Source organism: Kryptolebias marmoratus, linkage group LG20 (assembly GCF_001649575.2).
Source record: "Kryptolebias marmoratus isolate JLee-2015 linkage group LG20, ASM164957v2, whole genome shotgun sequence".
NCBI lineage: Eukaryota > Metazoa > Chordata > Actinopteri > Cyprinodontiformes > Rivulidae > Kryptolebias > Kryptolebias marmoratus.
In genome coordinates this window covers 24141964-24151541 of record NC_051449.1, presented here as the reverse complement: position 1 = coordinate 24151541, position 9578 = coordinate 24141964, and the positions used below count along the sequence as shown (strand labels likewise).

The 9578-nt window shown below is 38.6% G+C and overlaps 1 protein-coding gene across 1 annotated transcript in view; it reads left to right on the top strand.

Annotated features, from left to right (window-relative positions):
• Positions 1–9578, top strand: part of LOC108228643 (tissue factor-like) — a 55731-nt gene that overhangs the window by 7887 nt on the left and 38266 nt on the right. Inside the window, exon 2 of the mRNA XM_037981927.1 lies at positions 2271–2388. Within this exon, the coding sequence (XP_037837855.1) occupies positions 2271–2388 (118 nt within the window). The remainder of the gene's footprint in view (positions 1–2270; positions 2389–9578) is intronic.

Genomic DNA, 9578 nt, shown 5'->3' with positions numbered 1-9578 from the left:
GGCTCTATGTTCAAGCATGTCGTTACTATCCACAAAATTCGTAACTGAAGCTAGCAGTAGCAACTCGGACTCTGTTTGGCCGAACGACTTGAAATTTGGTACTCTGTTCAGACCTAGCCTACCTACAAACCACAAGAAATATTGCTTAAATTTTAGTGCTTCCTTGTGGTTAATCAAGAAAAACATATAAATGCTAACCAACATAGCTGGTTTCTGTTTAATTTTGAACAAAGTTTTAGACTATGGTGGACTGAAAAATTTGGGCAAACAAAGGAGATGATACTGGTCATCTGTAAATATTTAGAATTTTTTTTCCAGGCATTATTGATTTTTAACAAATTTCTGAATATACTTCAGTATAACTAGCACTGCTGCGACAAAGGTTAACAATTTCTTGTACAAAAGCCATTGAGTGTGGAAGTTTCAGTGCAAACATTATTCCATATATACTCACGGTGATGTGGGAATATTTGGGAAATTTTATAATAAAGTTTAAACTTTTTTTGATTTTTTGCATATTGGCTGGACATCATGAAAAAGACGTTTTCAATTTTTCATAAAGAATGTGTTCGATCCAGTAACATAGAAATAAAATAATATAATTCCACATGTAGGCATGGTCATTAGAGAATATTTTGGTAATTTTTGGAACAGTTATGAAGTTTTTATGAATTTTATTTGGCTCATTGTGGTATAACATTACAGTTCACATATTTTTTACTGAAACAGCATTGGAACTAGGGACATGGAGATAAATGCATATTATTACAGATGTAGACTTGATCATCTGAGAATATTTTGGTAATTTTTTTACTTACTCGTGATTTTTTATGAATTTAATTACTTGACCAAGTGTACCATAACATCGCATTGAACAATTTTCTATTGAAAATGCATTTTGTCTAGGGAAATGGAGATAAATGCATATTAATACAGATGTAGACTTGATCATCTGAGAATATTTTTGTATTGTTTGAATGAATATTGAATTTTTTATGAATTTATTTCTTTGGCTCTGTGTGGTATCAAATGGCAGTTAGCTTTTCCTTCCCGAGCTTTCATCACAAATTATACTGTTGCGTCTTACGGAGCGCCTTTCAGTATGCACCTTCCTGGCGAGTTTCGACTCGGCCTGCTCGCAGAGAGCAGTGGCGCAGCCACGCCAGCGGGACGTCGGGATCCAAGCGCGCCGATAGGGGTGGAGCGTGGAGGCTTGGAACCTGTTGATAACTGCTTGCAGTTCTAGTTTTAATTGTATTTTTGTTTAAAAAGTATTTAAAAAGTGCCTTTTTGTAAAACTGTAGTTGTATAAATATTTAGCACAAATATCTTACAATATCACATAATAAATAGGCATATTTTCAACTTTCCTGTCAACTTTAATTATTTTTTTTTTACTAAATTACGGTCGGGTGGCGATCGGCCGGTGAATGGCCGGTGAACGGCCACCTACCACCGGGCTTAGCCTCTCTTCTGGGGAAAACGCTGTTGTAATGTATATTAGCCTGCTGACCAACAAAGTTGTGAATGCAATTAAGTCCTTTTCAGCAGGAGAGTGAGCAAGTGATGTAAGCCATACTCTGAACAAGGCAGTTAAAGCATTAGGGTTGATATCCTCTCCAGTTACATGAGACAACGTGAGAAAGTTTCAGACAGGAACCTCTTCTTGGAGAGAGAGCTTCAAAACGTCTGAGTAATTTACTGTGGCCTGTTGGCATCGATCAGACAGAGAAGACACTGTGTCAAATATTTTTGTGATCCTGGCTTGAGTATAGTGAGTTTGATGTAGAATCTGACATTTCATGAAACTGTGCCTGGCCAGGTTAAAGATCTGTGTACCCTCTTTAATACCTCCCCCACAAACATTGTCTGAAATCAGCAATACCAAGTTTGTCACCTTTATAGTTTTCAACACTGTGAAAGGATTTGAAGAGTTTAACTATTTGAATATATAGAAAAAATGAGCCTTCTCATTAAGGCATGAGGTTGCAGAAACACTTCTAAATGAGAGGGGATAGGAAGGGCCACTAATTTTGGAGATGAGCTAAGGACATAATGTTGAGCTTGGAGGTAACTGAAAAAATATTTAGGGAGAAAAAAATTATTTACTAGCTGCTGAAAATAAACAAAAATAGAATCAACATAAACTACATGACTGACTAAGTTAGAGCCATTATCGTCTTGGCTAAAGTCAATTAGTTGTGTTAGCCATAAGAGGCAGAAACTTGATAGATTATGGAAAATTTAGTGTTGTGTAAATCTATTCCCAGGTGAAAACTCTGACTCCAGAGTAGAGAACGTCCACTGGCGGTCCCTGGATTTTAAAACCATTCTCACCTGGACCTGCAACCAACCTGAATGCAAGTACACCGTACTGTACGCTCAGGGGTAAGTTAACATATGCACACGTGCAAAAACCCACCCACATACACAAACACACACACACTCTTAAACCTGATGTATTGAATCCATTTCCATTGTTTGCTTCTCTACTCAGACACCCATGATAATGTCAGAGAGTGAGCATTTCTGTTTTGCTAAAGCGATAATTTGCTCATTTTTGAAGTGATCTGTCTAATAGATATAGTTAATACATAGTTAATACTTTATCAGCTATGACATCAATCATCGATTACAAAGTTTTGAGAAAGAGGCAAAAGTCTTCATCCAAGCTAGGCTAATGGCTAACCAAACAAATGCACTGTTTATTGTTTTTCAGGCTTATACAAGAAGTCTTTCTCAATAAGGTTATACCGGTGTGAAAGAACACTACTTTTTCTTCTTTCGGCTGTTCACTTATCAGGGATCACCACTCATTCCTAATCCTATCCATCCTTGTCACTCCCAATGAAAACCTCAACATCTTCAGCTCTGCCACTTCCAGTTCTGTCTCCTGTGTTTTTTTCAGTGTCGTTGTCCACAAACCATACACCATATCTGTTCTCATCACTGTCTTGTAAACCTTTGTTGGTACCCATGTCATAAATCACTCCTGAAATTTTTCTTCATCCACTTTTTTCTACCTGGATTCTCTTCTTTACCTCTTTCCCACACTTCCTGTTTTCCTGGACAGTCGACCCTAAGTACTTGAAATCTTGCACCTTTGTAACCTCTGCTCCTTGTTGCCTCACTGTTCCACCTGCCTCCCTCTCATTCACACAAATGTACTCTGTCTTGCTACAGCTGACTTTCATTCCCAGTCTTTCCAGTGCATACCTCCACCTGTCCAGGTTCTCTTCCACCTGTTCTCTGTTCTCACCCCAAATCACAATGTCATCTGCAAACACCATAGTCCACAGGGATTCCTAGCTGATCTCATCTGTTAGTCTGTTCATCATCAGAGCAAGGGGCTGGAAGCCCATCATTGATGCAGTCCCACCTCCAAATTGAAGCTATCTAGCACTCCCACTGTGCACCTCAACATTGTCTTGCTGTCCTCATACATGTCATGTACCAGTCCACCAATTTTCTCTGCAATTCCAGATTTCCTCATGCATCACCACAGCTCCTCTCTCAGCACCCTGATGTATGCTTTTTGTAAATCCACAGGGACATAATGAAGTTCTTTCTGACCCTCTCGGTACTTCTCCATCAGCATCCTCAAAGCAAAAACGGCATCCGTGGTACTCTCTCTTGGCATAAAATCATACTGCTGCTCACAAATAGCCACCTCTTGTCTATGTCTAGTTCCCACAACTCTCTTCAAGATCTCCATCGTGTGGCTCATTAACTTAATTCCCTGTGGCTGATACAACTGTACATCACTCGTGTTCTTAAAGATTGGCACCAACACACTTTTCTTTCTTTCCTTAGGCATTTTCTCACACTCAAAACTGTCAAAAACCTCACTGCGATCTCTCTTAGACAGTTCCATACCTCTACTGGTATGTCATCAGGTTCTTTTCAAATATTTTCTGAACTTCATCCTCACAAATCTTTTCCACTTCCTGGTCCAAAGTTTCTATGACCTCTACTCTTCTTTCCTTTTCATTCTATTTATTAGTTAACTCCTCAAAGTACTCCTTCCATCTTCCCATCACACTCTCTTCTCTTGTTACCATTTCTATCTTTAACCATACTGGGCCACTTTTGGTGTTGAGAACTGCCACTGCAGGATGAAATGAACCACAACCTTACAGTTGACAATTCTACACATAATGTAGTTTACCTGCTTACTCCTGCCTCTACTCTTATAGGTCATTCTGTGTTCCTTGCTCATTTGGAAATAGGTGTCGACTACAGCCATTTCCACCCTCCTGGCAAAATCCACCACCATCTGTCCTTCCTGGTTGCTTTCCTTGACACCAAACCTGCCCATCACCTCCTCATCTCTGTTTCCTTCACCAACATGTCCATTCTGATGTACTCTGATCAGCACTCTCCCCTCCCTGGGAATACTCTCTATCACTTCATCAAGATCCTTCCAGAATTTCTCTTTCTTTTCTACATCACATCCAACCTGTGGAGCATAACCACTGACAACATTCATTATCAGACCTTCTACTTCTACCTATAAACTCGTCACGCTTTCTGACACGCTTTTCACCTCAACTACATTTCTTGCTAACTCCTCCTCCAGGACCAGCCCTACTCTATTTCTTTTCCTATCCATACCATGGTAAAACCGCTTAAACCCTGCACCAATGCTGTGAGCCTTGCTGCCCTTCCACTTGGTCTCTTGCACATATGACACATCTACCTTCCTCCTCTGCATCATGTCCTCCAGCTCTCTGTCTTTGCCTGTCATTGTTCCTACATTTAGAGGTGTAACCTCAGTCTTACACTCTTGACTGTCGTCTTCTCCCTTTGTCTCCTGGCACGTTTCCGTTCTCGTGGTCTTTGACTAACAGTAGCACAATTTTCGCCAACATCATGTTTGTTAAAAGTACCACTAGCTGTCGCTGTTTACCTGGGTCTTGACATTTCCTTAATGTGTTGCTTGAATAAACTTGCATATTAGTTTTGGCAAAAGTGTTTTACACCGAATGCCCTTCCTGATACAACCCTTACCATTTACCTGGGCTTGGGCACAAGAAATACCCTGGCTTGTGTTCCCTAGTGGCTGATTTTGTGAAGGAATGCTATCTTAGCTAACAGTAAACCTCTACACTTTTGCATGACAACTGAAAAATGCCCATATTACTACCTGAATATATGTGTGGTGAGCAAAGACCATTGTATGCCCATGGAGCTGAGGCTGCTGAATGGAACAGTGTGCCTGATCAGCACATCAAGTTAGTCAAAAGTTTACTCAGTTCCTAGTGGACTAAAGCTAGGTTTATACTTGACGTGTTCATCACCGCGCGAGGAAGCACATGCACACAGTAACATAATATTGCTGTCCCAATCCCTGCATGAAGGCCCCGCACGGTGTTGAGTCATGTGGTCGTGCGCCTCCCAATTTTTGTCACTTGACATGGACCGCAAGCGCCATGCTCCATTTGAAATGGACAATTTTGGTGCTCTAGTAGAGCTGGTTCTCCTGTATCAGCATTTTTATCATCCCTCTATGAGAGATCACAAAGATAATCAAACGGTTCAAAACTCACGGAAAGAGATTACTGCTGCAGTCAATAAAAATGAGTGTTTATAGACCACAGAGGGAAGAAATATCGGTCTTATGATGGGCAAATCACAACTAATACAGTACAGTTAACTATCCTTATAATGTCATTTATGTACTCAACATTTCATTCAAAGCAGATATATCAATGAAAGTCAAACTGAATGCTTTAAGTTTAAACATCCTCTCTGCCATAAACACAACAGCTCTTCCTCCTGAATACGTGCAACCATATTTGGTGTGTGACAACCGTCTGCTCTGTTTTTTATTAGGGTTCCAAGCCCGCAGGAGCAAGCGGGCAGCCAATACAAGGCATGGCCATTCGCCTGCTCCCAGCGGAGCAGGGAACCCTATTGTTTTTGTACGGATTTTTCATTCTATTCTATTATTTTTATTCTTCTCCGGTAAAGCTACGTGGCCAGAAAAATGAGAAACTCCTGTGGAAAAGCCAACCTGGCAGTCTGATAGAAAAACCCGACTGCTACTCAGACAAAAAAAATCATATTGTCCCATACCTAGGGGGCGCCATAACAAAGAACAATGCGTTTTTGCAAATAACTCCTAAACCGTAAGTCCTACACTCAAAATCTTGATGGCGCCTAAAACTATAGATGATTCTGCATCTTTTTTACATTGGCCACGCCCACTTCCGCCTAACTAGATTTTTTGCTATAGCGCGATAAAGGCATAACCTACTTTCGAATACTTCTCCCACATTAAAAGCTGGATCAACGTGAAACTTGGTACATAACATCTAAAAACCGATCTGCTGAAGTAATGATAAAAAAGTTTGAAAATCTTTGAAATTTGCGCGAGTGACGCAATAGCAAACACTTCAGTGCTAGGTAGCACAACGGTTAAATATGAATATCTTTTGCTATACTTTAAAACTATGGAAAATACATTTAGATCCCAATAGTGGCTGAGATGTTGCCACTTTTTTTTATAAATTTTATGCACTTTTACCAATAGGGGGCGTTACAATTTCATAAAGTTTATATCTAAATAATCACTTGATGGATTTACACCAAACTTGGTACAGATGATAAAGACCACACCTTGAGACGATATCTTGAATATTATAATGAAGTGGGCGTGGCTTATATGCTATCTCACCTTTTTGCTAATTTTTCCACAACTAGTTGTACGCACAGTGTCTCTATTCTGGTGTGTTCTGTGAACCATGCCTTTTTACGTGAGTTTTGAAAAGAAAAAAAAAGGAAATTTATGCTAATTAGTAGAAAACTTGCAAAGTATGTGTAACCTACTTTCGTTAACTCCTCCCAAGGCTCAAAGCCAATTGAAGTGAAATTTCATGTAGGAAGACTGGACGACTGGCTAACCAAACGATGTGAATGGATTTTCAAAAAAATGTTCAGTTTATGAATTTTGCGTATTTTTTTTTTTTTTTTTTTTAAAAACAAAAGTTTATTGAGCATAACTTAAAAACCGTTTACAATTTATCAATACTTTTCATACCAGTGGTGCTCAAGGCCGAAAAAACGACTTCTCACCATTTTTGGCCTCATTCAACACTAGGGGGCGCTACAAATAGGTAAAGTTTATACTGCTGAAATGGCTGAATGGATTTACGTGAAACTTGGTGGGTATCTTCAGGATACAACTCTGAAACTATGTTATCAATATGGTAATGATTGGTCAAAGTGGGCGTGGCTTATGTGCAAAATTGTATGTGTAGCCTTTAACATTTTGAAAAATTCACAAAAAATCACTTGTTGAATTTAGAGTATTAAGACTTACAGCACATGTTCCTTGCACAATCTGTAAAAGTGGTGATCAAAACTTCGGGCTCTATGTTCAAGCATGTCGTTACTATCCACAAAATTCGTAACTGAAGCTAGCAGTAGCAACTCGGACTCTGTTTGGCCGAACGACTTGAAATTTGGTACTCTGTTCAGACCTAGCCTACCTACAAACCACAAGAAATATTGCTTAAATTTTAGTGCTTCCTTGTGGTTAATCAAGAAAAACATATAAATGCTAACCAACATAGCTGGTTTCTGTTTAATTTTGAACAAAGTTTTAGACTATGGTGGACTGAAAAATTTGGGCAAACAAAGGAGATGATACTGGTCATCTGTAAATATTTAGAATTTTTTTTCCAGGCATTATTGATTTTTAACAAATTTCTGAATATACTTCAGTATAACTAGCACTGCTGCGACAAAGGTTAACAATTTCTTGTACAAAAGCCATTGAGTGTGGAAGTTTCAGTGCAAACATTATTCCATATATACTCACGGTGATGTGGGAATATTTGGGAAATTTTATAATAAAGTTTAAACTTTTTTTGATTTTTTGCATATTGGCTGGACATCATGAAAAAGACGTTTTCAATTTTTCATAAAGAATGTGTTCGATCCAGTAACATAGAAATAAAATAATATAATTCCACATGTAGGCATGGTCATTAGAGAATATTTTGGTAATTTTTGGAACAGTTATGAAGTTTTTATGAATTTTATTTGGCTCATTGTGGTATAACATTACAGTTCACATATTTTTTACTGAAACAGCATTGGAACTAGGGACATGGAGATAAATGCATATTATTACAGATGTAGACTTGATCATCTGAGAATATTTTGGTAATTTTTTTACTTACTCGTGATTTTTTATGAATTTAATTACTTGACCAAGTGTACCATAACATCGCATTGAACAATTTTCTATTGAAAATGCATTTTGTCTAGGGACATGGAGATAAATGCATAATAATACAGATGTAGACTTGATCATCTGAGAATATTTTTCTATTGTTCGAATGAATATTGAATTTTTTATGAATTTATTTCTTTGGCTCTGTGTGGTATGAAATGGTAGTTAGCTTTTCCTTCCCGAGCTTTCATCACAAATTATACCGTTGCGTCTTACGGAGCGCCTTTCAGTATGCACCTTCCTGGCGAGTTTCGACTCGGCCCGCTTGCTGAGAGAGGTGGAGCAGCCACGCCGGCGGGACATCGGGATCCGAGCGTGCCGATAGGGGTGGAGCGTGGAGACTTGGAACCCGTTGATAACTGCTTGCAGTTCTAGGTTTTTTTGTTTTTTTTTACCACATTTCCATTGGTTGTGTAGAGTACTGCCCCCTGTCTTTTCGGAGAACACTGCACCAATGCAAGTGTCAAGTATAAACGCCTACACCGCTTGCTCAGGTGAGCCTTAATGCATTTTCAGCATCATCATCATCAAAATATAACAGTCTATGCACACTAAATATCTCATGTAGTAACACAAACGTTGTGCGGTTGCAGAATCAGCAACAAGCTTAACAGTGTCATGTAAACTTTAAGAGGTTTAATATTGGATAATGTAGCATTCCTTCACACTGATATGTCGTTTTTGAAAAAGAGTAGTTTAATAATCCTGAAAAACTAGAAAAACTAGAACTAGAAAAAATTTTAAGGCATTATACTGGCCTGGATGAAGACTTCTGCTCTTTTTCTATACTTTGTATATGACTAATGTCACAGATGATAAAGGTACTAACTATTGGCAACTATTTGACAGAACATCACTCCAAAAATTTTAGACTATCTCTTTAAAGTAGCATGTTTTATCATGTTTTACCTCTTCTAGAATTGCACCAACTCAGAGTGGCAGCACGTTGGAGTAGCTCTGTACCTCTCATTAAAATTTATTTTCTTTTTTCAAATTTCATTCTTGTTTTTCCTTGGAAAATAGCTTTTTTTTGGACAACTATACCTTTTTGTCTTTGATGCTGTGCAGCTGGATTGATTTTTTCCAATACTTTTTATATTGTACTCTTTTGTTATGATGCATAACAATAGCAACAAGGTGGTTTACAACAGGGAGCAGCTGATTAACATTGCAGAAGCAGAAATAATACAACAACTGAAGCCAGAAATCCCAGAGGAATTGAAAAGGAGGCATCGTGGATCCAGAGCAGGAGCAAAGAGGAGAGCGAGAAGGAGGAAGTTCAAACCATCTCTGCCATCCATCATCATGGGCAACGTGATATCGTTAGCTAATAAGT